Source organism: Loxodonta africana, chromosome 1 (assembly GCF_030014295.1).
Source record: "Loxodonta africana isolate mLoxAfr1 chromosome 1, mLoxAfr1.hap2, whole genome shotgun sequence".
Classification (NCBI taxonomy): Eukaryota; Metazoa; Chordata; class Mammalia; order Proboscidea; family Elephantidae; genus Loxodonta; species Loxodonta africana.
Window position 1 is genome coordinate 198,089,958 of NC_087342.1, and position 22,147 is coordinate 198,112,104.

General features: G+C 38.3%; 1 protein-coding gene across 14 annotated transcripts in view; it reads left to right on the forward strand.

Annotated features, from left to right (window-relative positions):
* The window catches only part of AKAP7 (A-kinase anchoring protein 7), a 154,310-nt gene that overhangs the window by 44,421 nt on the left and 87,742 nt on the right, over window positions 1-22,147 (forward strand). For 6 of the 14 annotated variants that reach the window (XR_010322906.1, XM_064290862.1, XM_064290873.1 and 3 more), the window contains 3 exons: window positions 534-694; window positions 13,449-13,481; window positions 19,852-19,964. Coding sequence is in view for 10 of the 14 variants with exons in the window: in XM_064290862.1 (XP_064146932.1) it covers window positions 534-694; window positions 13,449-13,481; window positions 19,852-19,964 (307 nt within the window). In the remaining 4 variants the exon portion in view is untranslated. The other 8 variants (XR_010322907.1, XR_002787577.2, XM_064290886.1 and 5 more) reach the window with 4 other exon arrangements.

Sequence of the window (22,147 nt, forward strand, 5' to 3'; positions counted from 1 at the left end):
CCATAGCTGCAGTTGGGGAATATAATTTTTTTCTATTTGAACACAAGTACAGAAAATTATTTTATTATACTACTTTAAGAGATCATTTATATTATGTTTTAGTAGAGTGCCTTGCAAATAGTAAATACTGTATTGGTTCTTTTAACAAGAATTTGGAACTTTCCACATAATCTAATATAAATTCTTGTAGGTACTGGGTTTTCTTGGGATATGTTATTAGTGATTTTTTTGAATGGTCCGTGCAATATTTTTCTTGGTTAAAGATCTCTTGGCTAATTATGAAATAGTATCTGTTTTCATATCTTTAGTAGTAATTATAATTAGGTAAAGACTTAATTCACTTCCTCCATAGTTTTAATTTAAAAATAATTAATAGTTTTAGTCATATAGGTTAGTTTTAGAAGGTATTCTGAGCTTTAAAATAGTACAAATGTTAAAATTAATTTACATTTGTAAAATTGCTTTATTCCTTGTTTGATTTTGTGTGTTTTATTACTTAATATATTATTGAAAACTATATTATCTCCTACTAGGGGCATTGATGCACTTTGGGAATTAAAACCACTCATTGAAGAAATCCTCCAAGGAAAACATTTGACTTTGCCTTTTCAAGGTGTTGACAGTTTTAGAAATGAGATTGGATTTGTAAAGCTGGCAGAAGGAGATCACATGAACCCACTTTTGGAGATAGCAGGTAAAACATACAGCATCATACTCATATCAAATCGCATCTGTTTAATAAGTAGATGTGTAAAAAATTTTTTATAATAGAAATTTGATGTCCCTTAATTTTTGGGAGCTGGTATAATCTCATTTTATAAGCTTCCTTGGTATTTGTTGGTAAAAGTGAAGTAGCCAAAGAAAGGGCCTGAAAATTTATCTTGATTCTTTGACCTAAGGGTTGTGTTGATTTGGGGGCTGTCTGCAAGGTGATGGACTGGATGCAGGTATGTGTTAAGCTGGTCTCAATCCTATGCCTGAAGGACCCCAGTGGTCATCATGACGTTTGACACATATAGTTGGCATTTAATAAGTATTGAAGGCATAAGAATCACCAGTTGCCTATTCAGATTATAAGGAATTGTTGGACCTGTTCCCGAGTCAGTAGACTGTCACCTTGAATTCCAGTTCACTATTGAGGTTATTGGCGAAATACCCACATTCATCTTAGTTAAAGGTTTTTACAGATTTATTTGCTCTACGTTTATTTTTTCTATATCATATTGGGCCCAAGGAGTTATACTTTGGTAGGAAGGATTCATTCTTTTCACATGCAGTTACCCAGTGTTAACCAGGTATTTGGGATGGAAAACTGAAACCAAACAGCTACAACAAAAGACTTCCATGTCCTCTAAGGCGTTTCCACTCTTACGCAGGAACACAAAAGCAAACAATTACAATACAACATAATCATTTCTGTAACTGGGGGCAGGTATAGCATATAAGGGCACTTAGGAGAAGGATCCTGGAGTGGGAAAGATTTCGTAGAAGAAGTAGCCCTTGAGCTGAGGCTTACAGCATAAGTAAAGTTTTCCTGGCTAGGCAAATTGGAGGAGACGTTCCAGGGAGAGGAAACAGCATGTGCAAAGAAATCAAGGCAGGAGAAACTATGGCATATTTAAGTAGTTTAGTTTTACTGGAGCATGAATTGAAAATGTAGGGGTATCAGTAAAATGAGGGTCATATGCTGAAAGAGAAGGAGCCCTGGTGGCAAAGTGGTTAACTATTTGGCTACTAACTGAAAGGTCAGCGGTTCAAACCCACCAGCTGCCCTGTGGGAGAAAGATGTGGCAGTCTGCTTTTATAAAGATTATAGCCTTGGAAACCCTGTGGGGCAGTTCTACGCTGTCCTTGTAGAGTTGCTATGAGTTGGAATGGACTTGACTGCCACAGGTATGCGGAAAGGCTGCAGTGGAAGTGAAATAAGGGCTTGAGCAAAGCGGTGAAAGTTTGGAATAGGAACTGAGGGAAATGGAAGGGAAAACTCTAATAAGGAACATATAATGTGGCACCTGGTTTTTGCCATGAGTCAGGGTCGACTTGACGGCATCTAACAACAATGAGGTAGCAGAGTAATGCAAAGATGCATTTGGGATTGAATTCCAGCAAATTTAAATGCAGCTAATTTGTGATGGAAACTCTGGCGACGTGGTGGTTAAGTGCTATGGCTGCTAACCAGAAGGTAGGCATTTCGAATCCACTAGGCGCTCCTTGGAAGCTGTATGGGGCAGTTCTCCTCTGTCCTGTAGGGTCGATATGAGTAGGGATCCACTTGAAGGCAACGGGTAATTTGTGATATCCTCAAGTATTTTCTAGAGATCTGGATTTGGGAGTGGAAAGGGGAAACTGAATTAACCCATGCTTGAGTCCTATGTAGTAGATGTGGTGAAAGGACATGGGAACAGGAACATTGAGAACAGGGTCATTGAGTGGTCCATGTGATGCATTTTTAGGTATACATTAGAGCAGGCGATGATGTCTTGATGTGGCCAATACTTGAAAAGAGGAATGGAGATTAAAGGTAATAGAAGTAAGGGAGTGAGAGAGTTAGAGGAATTAGAAGTTGTGATCAGAGAGTGGTATATTGGATTTTAAGAATTTAGGAGATTTCTGGATAATATGGCAGAAAGAGCATGAGAGAACCTCCACCATTGACTCCACAAGGAGAAACAAATGATAGAACTTCCAAAAACAAGACAAAAATTACTAAACTAATTATATATTTCAGCAGGGTTGCTAGAAACAAGATTAATACAAAAACTATAAAGTATGTAATTTTCTAAGATGTCATTGCATAATAGCAACAAAAACTAAGAATATGTAGTAATAAATCTACCAAAGGATGTGCACGACTTTTATGGAGAAAATATTTTAAATAGTACACCTTTACTAGTTGTGTTTACTGTAATACCTTTCTCTGTTTCTTTTATATTTGTTGCAATAGCATCACATGGAGAAATACATCACTAGAATAAGTCAGACCATCAGAAAACTGCAAACACACTTAGACAAAATTGTGTTAGTCTCTGTAGAATTGATTTTATGGATTTTGCTTTTATCATAATTCTTTTTTGGCTTATATTGAGAATTTTATAAGAAACCATTTGATGGAAATTGTCAGTGTTTAAGTATTTTTTCTAAATGTTTGTCATGTTATGTTAAATAATGTAAGAGCCATTTGGAAAATTTTATTTTTTACATCAGTATCAGGACGACTTCTGTTGAGCAAATAGTTTTTCTTAACGTATAAATGTTGAATATTTATCTTGTGTTTTTGGGTTAGAATTCATTGCCCTAAAGCCTAGAACCTAGTTTATTGCTTATCCAAATGAGAATACAGGACATAATGTCATTCTTTTTGTGCACACACTTACCTCATTTCTATCTTGATCTTATCTTTTCAGTTTCTCTTTGTCTTATTTTCCTTATTTTAAATGTATTTATCTTGTCACACCCTTCTTTGGAGTCATCTTAATCCCTATTATTGGGGAGGGGCAGAGCAAAATAGGTGTAAACAAACAAGCATGGGAACATAAACAATGTTTTCAAGTCAAGTAAGATTTAAAGTTAATGAGAAAGCAGTTCTAATGGTTTTGATGGCAAATCATTAGGGAACTGATGCCCACAGTTAACAACCTCAGTCTGTTCTTCTTAACTATTCTGGAGAAAAGGCTGGACTCAAGTCTTTTCTTTTGTAATATAAATATTTCTGAGCTCAAGAAACATTTCTAATAAGTCATTTATTCATTGTTCTTTTAAGTAATTCAATGGTTGCTTGCAACGTCGAGAATTCCATCCATTCTTTGCAAATATCCTCACAAAGGCGGTTTCCAGTATTGATGAAAGATCCATTGTGTGCTAAGGAATGTGGACTCTCCCCAGCTTTAATATGAATATAAACTCAAGGATGCTAGTTTGTCATTTTAGCAAAAGCCACACCCCCTGTAATTTCTTTTCTTGATGCCAGAGGTATTAGGTACGGTTGCTTAAAAAAACTACTTTTTCAAAAACTATAACAAAACATTAAAAAAATGAAAAAAAAAAAGGGAAAATAGCACTCTGTCTCCTGTGTAATCACTTGTACCTGCTTTTAAGCTTTTATGGGCATATAGTACTGTTGCTTTTGATTATAATTTTTATGCACTTCTATTAGAAACAAATATTTGAGTATGTATATAGCAAACTTTACTCAGTCAAGCAGCGTGTGTTTATTAATTATTAAGTACTTTTACTGTGTGTCGCAGGAGAAAGATGTGGCAATCTGCTTCTGTAAAGATTACCAAAACAAAACCAAACCCACCGCTGTTGACTGGATTCTGACTCATAGCGACCCTATAGGACAGAGTAGAACTGCCCCATATGGTTTCGAAGGAGCGCCTGGTGGATTTGAACTGCTGACCTTTTGGATAGCAACTGTAGCTCTTAACCACTACGCCACCAGGGCTTCTTCCATAAAGATTACAGCCTTGGAAGCCCTATGGGGCAGTTCTACTCTGTGCTGTAGGGTCACTATGAGTCAGAATCAACTCAATGGCAGAGGATACTATGTGTCAGGCATTTATGTTTGGTTGAAGCTTCTATTCATATGATATTCAAATATTCAGAGTGTTTAATACATGTACTTTTTGTCAATATTTTACATTTTTAAGCATACGAACAGATTTAAAAGAATGCCACAGAATTAATTTTGCTTTATTCCAACAATATCCATAAAACTGTTTCGTATTTGTTTTTATGTCATGTATTAGAAACTGTTTTTCCAAATCATATATTCTAACTTAAAGAATAACTTTCCATTAACTGAGATGCTACATTTCTTAACACTTAAAATAAGCTGTGTGTGTATGTGCCTACACAGGAATATTAAAATCTGATTCCTTCAAAATAATGGAGGCAGATCTAGTCTGACTTAATGGAAAGCAAGAGAATTTATAAAGAAAATAAGTGTAATGATTTGTAATGTATTTGTAAAGAAGTTAAGTGTAATTGCAGTGTATGAACTTAAAAAATAGTTGAAAATGACAATTCATGAATGTTCTGATTTATCTAGTTTTTCATATAATTTTTAAATTTACAAGTTAAAAGAAATAAATTCCTAGAATATTACATAGTTTTTATGAAAAGAGGGCTGAATTTCAGACATGCATCTGCCAGTTTGTCATACTGTGGTAGCTTATGTGTAGCTTTGATGCTGGAAGCTCTGCCACTGGTATTTCAAATACCAGCAGGGTCATCCATTGTGGGCAGGTTTCAGTGGAGCTTCCTGACTAAGACAGAGTAGGAAGAAAGGGCTGGTGGTCTACTTCTAAAAAACGGGCCAATGGAAACCTTATTAATAGCAGCGGAACAGTATAATGCTGGTATGATGCTGGAAGATGAACCCCTCAGGTTGGAAGGCACTCAGTACTACTGGGGAAGAGCTGCTTCCTCAAGGTAGAGTTGACCCTAATGACGTGGATGGAGTCAAGTTTTCGGGACTTGCATTTGTTAATGTAGCATGACTCAAGACGAGAAGAAATAGTGGAAGATATCCCATTAATATTCAAAACGTGGCATGTAGAAAGTATGACTCTAGGAAAATTGAAAATCATCAGAAATGAAATGGAACACATAAAGATTGATATCCTGGGCATTAATCAGCTGAAATAAACTGGTATTGGCCATTTCGAATCAGACAGTCATATGGTCTGCTATGCCGGAAATGACGAATTGAAGAAGAATGACATTGCGTCCATTGTCAAAAAGTGCATTTCCAGATCTGCCCTGAAGTACGACCTTGTCAGTTATAGGATAATATCCATACACCTACAAGGAAGACCAATTAATATGACTATTATGCAAATTACCCACCAACCACCACTAAGGCCGAAGAAGAGGAGAAATTGAAGATTTTTGCCAACTTCTACAGTCTGAAATTGATGAAACATGCGATCAAGAGGCATTGATAATTACTGGTGATTGGAACGCGAAAATTGGAAACAAAGAAAAAGGATCTGTAGTTGGAAAATATGGCCTTGGTGATAGAAATGATACAGGAAAGCCCATGATAGAATTTTGCAAGACCAACAACTTATTCACTGCAAATACCTTTTTTCAACAACATTAATAGTGACTGTAAAAGTAGTCTTCACCAGATGGAAAACACAGGAATCAAATCAACTACATCTGTGGTAAGAGACAATGAAAAAACTCAGTATGATCAGCCAGAACAAGGCCAGGGGCCAACTACAGAACAGACCATCAATTGCTAACATGTAAATTCAAGTTGAAGGTGAAGAAAGTTAAAATATGTCCATGAGAGACAAAGTAACCATCTCAAGAATAGATTTGACGCACTGAACACTAAGGATTGAACAGTAGACGAGTTGTGGGATGACATCAAAGACATCATACATAAAGAAAGCAAAAGGTCATTAAAAAGATAGGAAACAAAGAAAAGACCAAAATGGATGTCAGAAGAGACTCTAAAACTTGCTCTTGAATGTAGAGTAACTAAAGCAAATGGAAGAAATGATGAAATAAGAGAACTAAACAGAAGATTTCAAAGGACGACTCAAGAAGACAAAGTGAAATATTACAATGAAATATGCAAAGGCCTGGAGTTAGAAAACCAAAAGGGAGGAACATGCTTGGCATTTCTTAAGCGGAGAGAACTGGAGAAAAAATTCAGACCTCGAGTTGCAATATTGAAGAATTCTATGGGCAAAATATTGAACAACACAGGAAGCATCAAAAGAAGATGGAAAGAATATACAATAACTGTACCAAAAAGAATTGTTCGATGTTCAGCAACTTCTGGAGGTAGCATATGATTAAGAACTGATGGTACTGAAGGAAGAAGTCCAAGCTGTACTGAAGGCATTGGCAAAAAACAAGCCTTCAGGAACTGGCAGAATACAATTGAGGTGTTTCAACAAATATATGCAGTGCTAGAGGTGCCCACTCATCTGTGCCAAGAAATTTGGAAGACCAACTGGAAGAGATCCATATTTGTACCTGTTGCAAAGAAAGATGATCCAATAGAATGTGGAAACTATCCAGCAACATCATTAATATCACACTCAAGTAAAATTTTGCTGAAGATAATTCAAAAATGGTTGTTGCATTGTATCGACAGGAAACTGCCAGAAATTCAAACCAGATTTGGAAGAGGCTGTGGAACTAGGGATATCATTGCTAATATCAGATGGATGTGGGCTGACAGCAGAGAATATTATATTTTATTGACTGTGAAAGGCATTTGGCTGTATGAATCATAACAAACTATGGATATCATTGTGAAGAATGGGAATTCCAGAACATTTTCTTGTGCTCATACAGAACCTGTACATAGACCAGGAGTGGGTCGTTTGAACAGAACAATGGGATACTGCATGGTTTAAAATCAGGAAGGGTGTGTGTGAGGGTTTTGTCCTTTGACCATACTTATTCCCTCTGTATGCTGAGCAGATAATCCAGGAAGCTGGATTGTATGAAGAAGAACTGGGCATCAGAATTGGAAGGAGACTTATTCACAACCTGTGATATGTAGATGACACATCGTGCTTGCTGAAAGTAAAGAAGACTTGAAGCACTTACTAATGAAGATCAAAGACTCAGGCTTCAGTATGGATTACAACCTCAACATAAAGAAGACAAAAATCCTCACAACTGGACCAGTAAACAACATCATGATAAATGGAGAAAAGACTGAAGTTTTTAAGAATTTTATTTTACTTGGATCCACAATCAACAACCATGGAAGCAACAGTCAAGAAATCAAAAAGATGCAAGGTAGAGGGTCAGTGAAAGATGAAGACCCCCAGCGAGATGGATTGACATAGTGGCTGCAACAATAGGCTCAAAGATAGCAACAATATTGAAGGTGGTGCAGGACCAGCCAATGTTTCGTTCTGTTGTACATAGGGTCACTATGAGTTGGAACCAACTTGAGGGCACCTTACAACAACAACAACAACCACAGCAACAGTATTCCAACTCAATGTTGAACATTTTTAGGATAAAGAGTAATTTAGAATTTTTATTGTGTAGAAATGAAGTACATTTTGAACTAGTAGAATCTGAGTGGTGAGCTTTTACTAATAATATCTGAATTGTATATTGAAGCATAATGTTGTTGACCGTTATTTTTTATGTGTCCTGGTAGAACTGAAGAGACCAAACCCGTCTTCCCACACTGTATACATGTGGGTGTATAGCAGGAGCTGCTTGAGGGGGCAGATAAGCTGAAGGGCATCAAAGGCTCTTTGTCTCAGCTTCCTACCTTAACATGGAGTGATTTCCATTTTTCCAGAATAAAGTGACCTCATTTTTCCTTCTCATTTCCTAGCATTACACAATAGCTCACAGAGCTAAGAAGATACTGACAATTATGCATTTACATGGAATTTCCCCACATTCTACAATGATGAAATTGCACTGAAAAGTTCTTTGCATGGAAATGAATATGTGATTCTTCTTTTTCAGCTAAATGTAATTTTGTTAAGAAGGTTATTAAATCGAGAGATTGCTAAAATTTAGCCTATTGGAATTAAAATAGTCCTTGCAAATCTCTTTTTTAAATGAGAAAAGTACCCTTGGCTAGCATGATAAAAGATTGTAAGTACATTTATCTCATAGAAGGAAAAGTGAAAAAATTTTAGGATGTTATTTGAACATTACATATTTTGATTGGCATTCCCCTCCCTGCCCCAAATTCAAAGAATATGTGCTTTGTTTTCTGCTCCTCATGTAGAATCTGTTTAGTTGTTGGTATCTTTGGACCCCTCTAGGCTGCTCCACTACCACATGAGGTCTTGGGCTTTTTGACCTCCATAAACTGGAAGGCTTCCTAAAACCTGCCAACCATTGCCTTTCACTGCCTGGCCCAGAGACCTCAAAACTTCTTAACAGCACTTCATTTAGAACTAAATAAACACCAGCTTCTCTACCCAGGCAGAATGTCTTCTTTTTCTTGTTTGACCTCATTGACAAACACCAGGTAGATCAGCCCAGTCATTTGCTTTTTAGCTCCGGTTACAGTGGCTCCTTTCAGGTACTGAACTCAACAAGCTCTTTCCTGCCATAGAACTTTTACAAATGGCTGAAAAGTCACTTGGCTTGGACCTTTTCATCCTTCATTTCTCAAATGCTGCAACCTCAGAGAGTCTACTGTAAGTAGCCAAACCAAACTCACTGCCTTCGTGTTGATTCTGACTCATGGCAACCCCATAGGGTTTTCGAGACTATAAATCTCTTCAGAAGCAGGCTGCCACATCTTTCTCCTGCAGAGCCACTGATGGTTTGAAACTGCCCATCTTTCGGTTAACAGATGATTGCTTTAACCGCTGCACCACCAGGGCTTCTCACCATAAGTAGAGTATCCTTATAATTTATCATTGTCCCCTTCATACCCCTTTTCGCAAGTTGTAATTATATAATTACATAACAAAACAAACCAAACCCAGTGCTGTGGAGTCGATTCCGACTCATAGCAACCCTATAGGACAGAGTAGAACTGCCCCACAGAGTTCTCAAGGAGCGCCTGCCGGATTTGAACTGCCAACCCTTTGGTTAGCAGCTGTAGCACTTAACCACTATGCTACCAGCGTTTCCAAACATACTTATATGTAATTATATATTCATTTGACTGTCTCTCCTACTACATTAAGTCAGGCAAGGACCATGACTGTTGTTCACTATTGTATACCCAGCGCCTTTTATAATGTGGAACATAGAAAAGGTTCTTAATAAGATTTATCAAATGAGTGAGCAAATGAAGAAAGCATAAGGTCATGTAGAAGAAATTATGTAGAACATTTGATTGTACTGCAAATGTGTGCTTTTCAAACCGAACAGTATCCTGTTAAGCAATCCTGTTGCACTTAAGTTCTGTCTCCGTCTGCTGTCATCCTCCAGCCTTATGTCTAGATTCCTTAACCTTGCACCTCTCTTTCAACAATTCAGTGACGTTAATCCCTTTCAGTTTGTTGTCCTGTCACCACTACCCATTCCCAAAAGTATTTCAACTCTCTGTTCACCCCTCAGAAACTCTGGTGGCATAGTGGTTAAGAGCTGTGGCTGCTAACCAAAAGGTTGGCAGTTCGAATCTACCAGCTGCTCCTTGGAAACCCTACGGGGCAGTTCTACTCTGTCCTGTAGGGCCACTATGAGTCAGAATCGACTTGACGGCGTTGGCTTTGGTTTTGGTTTTGTTTTTTTTTTTTCAACCCTCTCTCCAGCCCCTTGTAACCGCTAATAACATTTGCCTTTTTAGAACCTCATCCAGTTCTAGAAAAAGAGGTGTTTTATATTCTATTTAATCCTTGAGCTGTAGGCAGCAAGGTGGTGCAAACAGTTAAATGCTCAACTACTTGTGGAAGGGTTGGCGGTTCAAACCCTTCCATGAGTGCCTTGGAAGACAGGCGTGGCGATCTGCTTCTGAAGGATCACAGCCTTGAAAACCCTATGGAGCAGTTCTACTCAGCACTCATTGGGTCACCAGGAGTCTGAATTGATATGATGGCAGCTAACAACAGCCACACTATAGCTGTGCTCTTGATCTACTGGTCTCTACCTGGACCCTGCTCTACCAGCTATTTCTTCTTTTTGCTGTACTCCTGTAGTTACAACCTTTTCTCTTCATGAGCTCTTTTCCCTCAGCTTGGTTAACTTGTTAACATTTTTCCTATGCCAGATGTGTGGGTGCATGCACACACACACACACACAATAAGGAAGCCTAAAAAATAGCAGCAACAACCAAAACACTCCCTTGATCTTGAATCTCCTCTCTACCTCTGCTTTATAGCTCTCCTTCCCTTCCTTCCTAGCCAAAATCTTTGAAAGAGTAGACTCTATTCTGTTTCTAGTTCTTTACCTCTATTCATCTTCTTTTCTTTACTGAAGTCAGTAGGTTATAACCTACTCCACTACCATAGGCCACTGATGGCTTTCTAATCGCCAAATGTAATGGATGCTTTGGATTTGTTGACATGACCAAGCACTCACTTCTTTAAATTCTCTTTTTGCTTTCTAAGACACCACTTTCATGGTTCTTTTTTTACTTCTCTTAATATATCTTCTCAGTTTCTATCATTGGCTTATCTCTTTATTTCTTAAGTGTTTACATTTTAAGGGTTTTGAACCTACCCCTCTTCTTCTTAACCTTGGTTCTTCTCTTGTATTTATTATCTGGGTGAACCTTCCCACTATTCAAACAGGTACATAAGTCAGAAATTTAAGAGCTAGCCTATGCTCCAGCTTCACTTGTTTTAGGTAGTCAGTCATCAAATCCTATAAATTTTATCTGAAATATCTCTCTCATTGGTTCCCTTCTTTGCATCCCTATTGCCGTGCCTCAGTTCCAGCTCTTTTCATCTCTTACTTAGACCACTATAATAGTTCTTTTATGTCCAGTCTGCCACTTTGCTTCCAGAGTATTTTTCTAAAGCACAGAACTAATCATTTGTGTACATCTTGCTTAAAAGGATTTATTGACTCTCTGTTGAATACAAACAAACAAAAAAACCTGTTGCCATCGAGTTGATTCCGACTCATAGCGACCCTGTAGACAGAGTAGAACTACCCCACAGGGTTTCCAAGGAGCACCTAATGGATTTGAACTGCCGACCTTTTGATTAGCAGCTGCAGCTCTTAACCACTACGCCACCAGGATTTCCACAGAGGATAAAATTCTTCTTGCTGTGGTATTTAAGATTCTCAGCTATTTGAATCTTTCCTGTCCCTTTAGCCTTATTTCTTGTTTTGCCCCGTAGCGAACGCACTGTTCTGGAAGTGCCATTTCATGTTTTCGTGCCTTAGCTCACACGGCTGCCACCTCATAGAATACCTTCGCATTCCCCACGTGCTCAGAGGACAATTACTGATTTTTTAATAAAGACTCATTTAAAGTGTTGCTTCCAAATTAAAGGCCTTTTCTGATTCTTTAAGGGCATCTATAGATTTCCTGCTATACCCTAGGGAGATGTCTACTGTAGAAACTTTAACACTTTTTTTGCATTTGATTATTTAGAAATCTCTCTTTCAAATAGAGTGAAAGCTCTTTGGTTGCAGGGAATGTTTCATCTTCATGTCCCTGGAGCCTGTCACATGATACCAAAACCAACAACAAAAAAATCCCAATTTATTAAGTCGTTTCTGACACATAGCGACCTATAGGACAGAGTAGAACTGCCCCATAAAGTGTCCAAGGCTGTAATCTTTACAGAAGCAGACTGCCACATCTTTCTCCCTCAGAGCGGCTGGTGAGTTTGAACCACCAACCTTTCAGTTAGCAGCCAAGTGCATAACCACATCACCAGGGCTCCTTGTCACATAATAAAAGTTCAATAAATACTTTTTTAGTAGTTGAATAATTCACTGAAAAAGTGTGTGATGAAGTATAAAAGAACATTTAACCTTAGACAGTCTGTCTTCCTACATTTATAAGTAACCTGGAAAAGAAAACAAAACAAAAAACCCCACCACTGTCAAGTCGATTCTGACTCATAGCAACCCTGTAGGACAGAGTAGAACTGCCTCATAGCATTTCCAAGGAGCAGTTTGTGGAAAGGTTAGCAGCTGACGCTGTTAACCACTATGCCACCAGCGCTCCTCCTACATTTATATTCATGTCTAAATCTTTGTGTGAGAATTAAATCTAGTCCCGTGTTCTACAGTCCCTTGTGGATGATGTCCCAGAACTCTCCCTGACAGCCACTCATGCTCTCCAGCTATAGGAATAAGAAGGGACCTAAGAGGTAATTTATTATGGCCTGATCATTTTTATTCTCAAGGTTAAGTGGCATTTCCAAGAACACAAGTTGAATAACTAGAACTGGGGCAGTGTTAGAATGCTCAGTCCAATTCTCTTTCTCCTCAACCATGTTAGAATGAATGTGATTCCTCTGGCATCAAAGTGTAACTTTAAAAGACTTGCATTTAAGAATAAAACATTTTGAAATTCTATTTGACAGTTTTACACAGTAATCAACTGGAAATATCTATTTAAAATGATGATTATAAAAAATTTTAAGTTGAGCCTGGATTCAACATTATATCAGCCTTTGTTTTGAAACATATGATTCACTTGACTTGCTAAAAAAAAAAAATAATTTTTTTTAAAGCCATCTAAAATTAAACACTTATCATAAGCAGCATATGGAAACAAGTAATTTTATGACTACTAACCTTTTAGTGGAAACCCTTGTGGCATAGTGGTGAAGTGCTATGGCTGCTAACCAAAGGGTCGGCAGTTGGAATCCGCCAGGCGCTCCTTGGAAACTCTATGGGGCAGTTCTGCTCTGTCCTATAGGGTCACTATGAGTTGGAATCGACTCGACGGCACTGGGTTTGTTTCTTTTTTTTTTTAATTTAACCTTTTGGTAGTAATAAAAGACTGACAAAGAAGTTACATGGCTTTTATTTCTTTAGAGTTTTAGATGACTAAAAAGTGCTTCTTCTATTTTAGGTGAAGGGCAAGACAACACACAATACAGGAGAGGTCAGCACAACTGTACTAAACCAAAAGCAAAGAAGTTTCCTGAATACAACCAAACACTTTCAATGCCAGAGTAGCAGGGACAGGGATCTGGGGACTGTGGTTTCAGAGGACATCTAGGTCAATTGGCATAACAAAAGGTATTAAGAAAACATTCTGCATCCCACTTTGGTGAGTGGTGTCTGTGGTCTTAAGCGCTAGTAAGCGGCCATCTAAGATGCATCAATTGGTGTCAGCCCACCTGGAGCAGAGGAGAATGAAGAACACCAAAGACACAAGGTCAATATGAGCCTAAGAGACAGAAAGGGCCACATAAACCAGGGACTACATCAGCCTGAGACCAGAAGAATTAGATGGTGCCCAGCTACAACTGATGACTGCCCTGACAAGGAACCAAACAGAGAATCCCTGATGGAGCAGGAGAACAGTGGGATGCAGACCTCAAATTCATGTAAAAAGACCAGACTTAATGGTCTGAGTTTAGCGGGACCCCGGAAGTCATGGTCCCCAGACCTTCTGTTAGCCCAAGACTGGAACCATTCCCAAAGCCAACTCTTCAGACAGGGATTGGATTGGACTATAAGACAGAAAATGATACTGGTCAGCAATGAGCTTCTTGGCTCAAGTAGGCACATGAGACTATGTGGGCAGCTTCTGTCCGGAGGCGAGATGAGAAGGCAGAGGGGGACAGGAGCTGGTTGAATGGACATGGGGAATACCGGGTAGAGAGGAAGAGTGTGCTGTCTCATTAGGGGGAGAGCAGCTAGGAGTACATAGCAAGGTGTGTATTAAGTTTTGTGTGAGAGTTTGACTCTATTTGTAAACTTTCACTTAAAGCACAATTTTTAAAAAAGTGGTTCTAAAATTTTATTGAGAATTTTTTTAATATATGTGATATAATTTTACTATAACTTAGTGGTATTAGAAAGTCTCTTCCAATTAGAAAGCGTGGAAAGCTTGTAATTGTACAGTGTATTGTTTAGTCATAAATCGATCCTTTAAAAATAAATATCTAACAAGGTAGTTCTAGTATATCCACATCATGAAATAGAATATATAACTTAAAAACATATTAAGAAAAACAAAAAGAAAAACCTGTTGCCATCGAGTCGATTTCAACTCATGTGGCAGAGTAGACCTGCTCCGTGGGGTTTTCTTGACTCATTGTTATGGAAGCAGATTGCTATGTGTTTCTTCAGTGGCGCTCCTGGGTGGCTTTGAACCACTAACCTATAGGTTAGTAGTCCAGTTAAAACTGGGCTACTAACCTTAAAAATATATTACCAGGGACCTTAAAAATATATTACCCATTGCTGTTGAACTGGATTCTGACTCATAGTGACCCTATAGGACAGAGTAGAACTGCCCCATAGGGTTTCCAAGGAGCAGCTGGTGAATTCAAACTGCCAACCTTTTTATTAGCATCTAGGCTTACTAAAAAAACTAGGACCACTTAATTTGTATTTAGCATTCTAGACTATTCCTGTTAATAAACCTCTGTGATTATTCTTGGAGATCATGCGATCGTATAAACATCTGTCACAATTTTAGAAAAAGGAAGAAATTGGCAAAAAGGAGAAAAAAACTGAAGTATTTGCTTTGCAAAAAACTGTATATAATTTAAAATACATGATTTTATTAAAATTAGTAGTTTACTTTGAGGCAACGTTTAGCAACTTATTTACATTTTAAGTATAAGTTTATTGCTGTTACGTATTTGAGTTTACCTGAAGAAAATCTTATATATAAATAAATATGAAACTTAAAAAACTTTTACCTTTATATATGTGTATAAAACCAAAAAAACCAAACCAGTTGCTATCAAGTCGATTCCGACTCATAGCAACCCTATGATAGGACAGAGTAGAACTGCCCTGTAGAGTTTCCCAGGAGTGGCTGGTGGATTTGAACGGCCAACCTTTTGGTTAGCAGCCAGGCTCTTAACCACTGGGCCACCAGGGCTCCATCTCTCTCTCTCTCTGATTTGTCTCATCTCTCTAATCTATCACAAAAGAGATAAAGCCTTTTTTGTTAGCATTATAAAAGGATTGTGCCTTTATTATTCATTTCAGTGTTTCTTCACCTAGTGAAGTCTCCTAATGTCTAAAACACATTTTTAAGAAATTTTCTTCAGATAACTTTTACCTTCAGCTGTGGTAAATTGTATTATTTAGGAAGCACCTTAGCCCACTTTTAAAGGATATCTGATATATTTGCTGTACGATTTTCTATTTAGTGCTTGAAGGAAATGTCTGTGGCATTAGGAAAAAAAATTGAACAGGCTCTTCAATTATTCATAAACTTCTCTTCCAGAACATAAGCTAACATGGATGAAAAATGACACATAGTTTTTCCACATTAGCAAAAATTCTTATCTCAAAACTAATATTTCTTTAACCATTACCTGATACTTTGGCTAAGCAATAGATTATACTGTTATTAGGAATAAAAATCGAACACTAAGAAATACTTTTCAAACAGAAGGCATTTTCCTTTTCCCTACTTTATGTGCCCAGAGAACATACTGCACTAAAAAACACATCAATAAAAAATTCAAATGTGCTTTGTGACAAATATTATTTAAAACAATATTGTAAGTAAATAAAAACTTTACTACCTACTAAGATTTCAACCCCGGTGAATAAAGAGAAATTTTGGGCCAAAATTTGATGTAACTGAAACCAGTAAATTGAAAAATGTTTCTTTAGAATTGATTAAGATTGTTGTTTCAAATAAGATAATATGTAAAAACCAGTGTGAATAGTAAATAACAATACAAATGTATATTTTAACTTCTGTTAAGAAAAGTCCTTTCCTTATATTCATTCTGTTTTCTGATAATCCTGAACATTGGTAGGTCCTTCTCTTTGTTGGGCTGAGATCTGTCCCATTAGGCAGGTAGTGTGCCTTGCACGTATGGGAAGGGCCCAGTCAATAGCTCAATAAATGAATTTGTACTTCCATGACTTTATACTATTTCAGTTTTCTGGGATGCTAGGAGCATGTTTTTGAGTTCCTATGAGATGCTGTTTTATGTGAAGGTTTTTGAAATATTTGGGTCATAGAAATTATGCCCTAATCCTTCTAGTCAAATTTTAGGAACTTAAAAAAAAAAATTTTTTTTTTTTTTTAGTTAATTAGTCCACCATTTTACATTCTATAGCATTACAAATTGCCAAATTTTGACTGTTTTTGACAAGTAAAAAAGATAATTTTGTATGATTCAGCCTGATATTTCAACTCTAGGATTATGTAAAACAGTTAAGAACAGGCCAAACTAGAAAGGGCCAAAACCGGCTTTTGATAGGGAAGCTGAGGAGAGATATATACCTTTTTGTAATGTATATGAGCTGTAAGTTGCTAAGTTAATTACAATAGTGTTACAAATACACTTTTATTGTTCCATATACATGCCTGTACTGGACAGTTGTCTTTTACCTGTCTAACATCTAGCCTCTCCTTTGCTCTCTCCCATATCAGATACATTTGTCACAGAGTCCCTTACTGCTAGGGCAGGAGAACATGATCTTGGCTTTGAATCAGAAGTTAGCAACTTGGAAAAAAGGGACTGTGCGGAATCCATTCTGGGCATAGGTTGTGTTGTCAGTTGTAACCATTATGTCTAAGGCGGTGGTGGCAGCAGTTCTAGCCCGTGTACTTCGTCCGGGTTTTCAGTGATGCCAACTCTGCTACCTCATGCTCTGTGGAAGAGGGGGTGGTGTCACTGGACCTGTTCTCCACTGTGACTTTGGACATCTTCCTTAACTTCACAGCCTTCCAGTCTGATACTCTGGCCCCCCCCAGTACACTTATATAAAATCTTTTCTGCTTAACTCAGCCCAAGTTGGCATCCGTTGCTTACAATTAAGAACCAGTGATTTCATGGAATTTTAATCATATATTGCTTAACTATCTTTATTACCATAGAAGAGGGATGAAAACTCATTTGGTGGCAGTCACTAGCAGTAAAGGATTTTTAGCTTATGCTCCAAATTCATAGACCGTGATCGAAATACCACATTTAGTGCTTGCTAACCTTTGGGAAGGAGCCCTGGTGGCCCAGTGGTTAAGTGCTCAGCTGCTAACCAAAAGCTCAGTGCTTTGAACCTACCAGCTGCTCTGCAGGAGGAAGATGTGGCAGTCTGCTTCTCTGAAGATTACAGCCTTGGAAATCCTATGAGGCAGTCTTTCCTATAGGGTCATTATGAATTGGAATTGACTCGACGGCAGTGGGTTTGGTTTGGAGCCTCTGGTAAGTATTACAAAGGTAAAAGAAAATTAAGAATTTGGAAATGTGGTGGGATAATTTTGAGATGTTAACTGAGTTTATATCTTTCAGCTTGTATTTTCTTATACCCTTTGTTCAATGCCTAGCCTCTTCCCAGGCAGTTAGCACCCATGTTTTCAGAAGAGAGATAATACATCAGAAAAAGTAGAGGAAAGATCTTGGAGTTTCAGAACTAAGTATAATGATGCGTTCTTCCTGCCACTGATGATAGAAAAGATTCCCTGGGATGGGTGTGGAAAAGCATTAGAGGGCAAGCAAGAGTGTCTACCTCCACCATCCCATGAAAAAAACAATAGAAACCGAGATAAGTCTGAGAGCAAGAGTGACTGTGCTCCATTTCTGAGACATGCCCATACAAGCAGCAAAACTAGAGTTCCGTATGCAACAAAGGCAAAGAAGAGAGATGATTGTGTTGGGTGGCCTGATAGTGTTCTGACTCTTTCCTACTTGCCCCAAGAAGCTCTGCTATATCTGTGTGCTCAAGAGTAGTAAAGGACCTCAGACAGCCCCATTGAGCTCCTGTTTGCCGTACTATGGTATGGCAAGCAATAGAACGAAATTTTGTATACCTGACAGAGCACAAAAGTTGCAGAGTCATCATATATGGGAACGAGGGAGGCTCCAGCTGCAAAAAACCAAGTGTGGTGCGTGTCTCAGAAGATGCTATATGGTGATCCAAGGCCGGGATGCTACTTCCCCATTAAAACACTTCAACACTCCACAAGCTGCCTTCTCCTTCAAGTAAAATAGCCTCAGGGAAAGAGGAGTACATAGAATTGCTAGTGATTAAATTTCTTCCACTAGGAAGACTTGTATATTCTGTTGTCATTGTTAGATGCCATCGAGTTGGTTCCAACTCATAGCAACCCTACGCACAACAGAATGAAACACTGCTGGGTCCTGCACCATCCTTATAATTGTTGCTGTGCTTGAGTCCACTGTTGCAGCAACTATGTCAGTCCACCTCGTTGAGGGTCTTCCTCTTTTCTGCTGACTCTGTACTTTACCAAGCATGATGTCCTTCTCCAGGGACTGATCTCTCTTGACAACATGTCCAAAGTATGTAAGATGTAGCCTCAGTCATCTTTGCTTCCAAGGAGCATTCTGGTTGTACTTCTTCCAAGACAGATTTGTTCATTCTTTTGGCAATCCATGGTGTATTAAATATTCTTTGCCAATACCACAATTCGAAGGTGTCAATTCTTCTTCAGTCTTCCTTATTTATTATGCAACTTTCACATGCATTGATGCTTGGGTCAGGTGCACCTTAGTCTTAAAGGTGACATCCTTGCTTTTCAACACTTTAAAGAGGTCCTTTGTAGCAGATTTGCCCAATGCAGTGCATCTTTTGATTTCTTGACTGCTGCTTCCATGGGTGTTGATTGTGGATCCAGTAAAATGAAACCCTTGACAGCTTCAATATTTTCTCCATTTATCATGATGTTGCTTATTGGTCTAGTTGTGAGGATTTTTGTTTTCTTTATGTTGAGGTGTAATCCATACTGAGGGCTGTGGTCTTTGATCTTCATTAGTAAGTGCTTTAAGTTCTCTTCAGTTTCAGCAAGCAAGGTTGTGTCATCTGCCTAACGCAGGTTGTTAATGAGTCTTCCTCCAATCCTGATGCCCTGTTCTTCACATATTCTAGCAAATAATCTGAGAAGCTGGACTTAGGTATAATATCAAAAACCCATTGCTGGAGAATCAATTCTGAGTCATAGCAACCCTTTAGGACAGTAGAACTGCCGGATAGAGTTTTCTAGGATGTCATCTTTATGGAGGCAGACTGCCACATCTTTCTCCCATGGAGCAGCTGGTAGGTTTGAACCTTTCAGTTAGCTCAGCCACTGAGCCACCAGGTCTCCAATAGGTGAAGTATGAGAAAACAAACTCGTTGCCATTGAGTTGGTTCTGACTCATAGTAACAGATAAGTAAAAAAAAAAAAGTTCCTTGCACACGTAAATCTCCCTTGCTTAGAAGTAAGTAATCTGCATTATAAAATAATTTATTTTTTGAATTGGCATTTTTATAATTAAAGACAACTGTGTGTTACAGTAACATTTTTGTATTGCTTTTATTTTCTTCAGAGACTGCAAAAAGGACATTTCAAGCAAAAGGCATCTTGGCAGGAGAGAGCAGAAGTTTTAAGCCTCATTTAACCTTCATGAAATTGTCAAAAGCACCGTGGCTCCGTAAGAGAGTATGTTCACATTTTTATTGCAAGCCTTGTTTTACCAGGCCACACCACCCTTAAGCATGTCTGGGGCGTGAATGACATTTGTGGTGGTTTTTGATGCCCTATGACTATTGCTCCTAGGATTCTAAGTCTCGTTGGTTCCAATTCCCCAGGGTGTGGAGAGGCTCAGAATCCTCCACAGAGGCTGTTACAGCTGTGCCCTCCTTTGCCACTACGGTTATTAGCTGCCTACTTTAATCATCATTTACTGCTACTTCTCTTGCCACACCTGCTTTGTACCTGGAAAGCGTTGAGCTGGTGCCAGGGTTCTATTTTGCTGCTTTCTTTGCTTATGGTTGTTGGTAGCCTGTTGCACTCAAAGCCTTCTCCACTGGCCTCCATATGCTGGTGCTGCTCACTGCATGGGTTCTTCAAGGTGGGAGGAGTTTTTCTATCTCCCTACCCTTTTACTACAGCTTTTTCAAGCTCCCAAAAGACCACCTTGCTCTTTTAGCAGTTGCCTGCACTGAGGACTTGGAGTAAGTATATCAGGGATTGGTTAGAGGGTAACTGCCATACTCAAAAGTCCTTCTCCCTGAGAATGGTCAACAGTGACACAAGCCAAGGGACATGTCTTTTGATTTCTATCTCAGGGTGATTTGCTGCCTCCCCAAGATACCCCATCCATCCTTGAAAGCAGTTTTGACTTCTTTTGGATTTTGAGCATTTCTCCTTGAATCCTAAGGGCACCCTTCCTTGTTTTTCCCCTTTCAGTCTAGGGAATTCCTTGTGCAAATAAAGACTTCTGGTGACCTGTTCTGATATACCAGAGTTTTGGACATGGGCATTCAGATTAATATCTGTTCCCTACTTTCCATGACCCTTTCCTGATACTAAAACAGATTTGCAACTCTATAAATGAAGACCATGTTTATTAGTAAATACATCTTTTTTTTCTCATCTTGGCACATTTGGTATTTAGTTATGCTCAGAAAGTCTTTTTTGGTTCTTTAAAATATGGGTTTGGGTGCTTTATCATCCTGTGATTATGAGTTGTTTTCAAGTTGTTGTTAAAGATGTCCTCAAAAAGATATCTTGCATGGTTTTTTGATAACCATGCCATAAATACAATAATAACTGTATTAGGTACCATTCCAGAGTGTGTTAGCTAAAAATAAGTTGTATATATAGTAATAGATTTTGAAATATGGAATGATAACAACTTACAAAACTTGTAGACTGACAGTTCACTTCTTTACTCATTATCTTTCTTGTTTTGCTTTCAAATGGATTGTCCTCTCCCAGTGGTTTCAAATTTAATCACAGAATGACAAATCAGTGGTGAAGGTAATGTCCCCATTTCAAAATGTTTCTTTGTCCTTACAATATTACATTTGAAATGAGAGAGCCCAAGGACATTTATCAAAGCGGTGTTTATTCTAGAATCTATATTTCTATATTTCAGACTGCATTTAAATTATTCCTTGGCAGTTAATTTCACAGAATTGATGTCTTCACTTTATAGAATAGGGTCAGGAGGCTTAGAAGGCTTAAGGGACTTAAAGAGCCCTGGTGGCACAGTGGTTAAGTGCTTGGCTGCTAACAGAAAAGCCAGTGGTTTGAACCCAGTAGCCGCTCTGCAGGAGAAAGATGTGGCGGTTGGCTTCCTAAAGATTTACAGCCTTGGAAACCCTATGGGGAAGTTCTACTCTGTCCTGCAGGGTCACTGCGAGTCGGAATTGTCATGACGGCAGTGGGTAAAGACTTAAATCACATTCAGCACTCTGTGTAGAATCCATTTGACCTCATTCTCAGTCTCATGTTCTTTCCTCCCACTGTCCAACTGCAGTTCGTCTAAATTCATTTCTATATGTGAAGAACTTCCTGGTCCTAGTCATATTAATTCAACAAATATTTATTGAGGGCCTACTGTGTGCCAGGCACTGGGTATTGGGCATAGAAATTTGGTCGAAATAACAAGAGTCCGTACAATTTGGTCCTTTGAAAATAGTGTATATAATCTAAATCAGATTGTGTTTTGTTTATATTAGAATGCTTAAACTATAGAAAATAAATTTTAATGTTACCATGTTTAAGAAGGCCAAACAATTTTTTTCTTTTAATCTATGGAATGGCTCTGTTTCTACTTACTACTATGATGTTCCATGTTTCTGAATGTTTAAGGAAATGGATCTTAAACTTCGGGA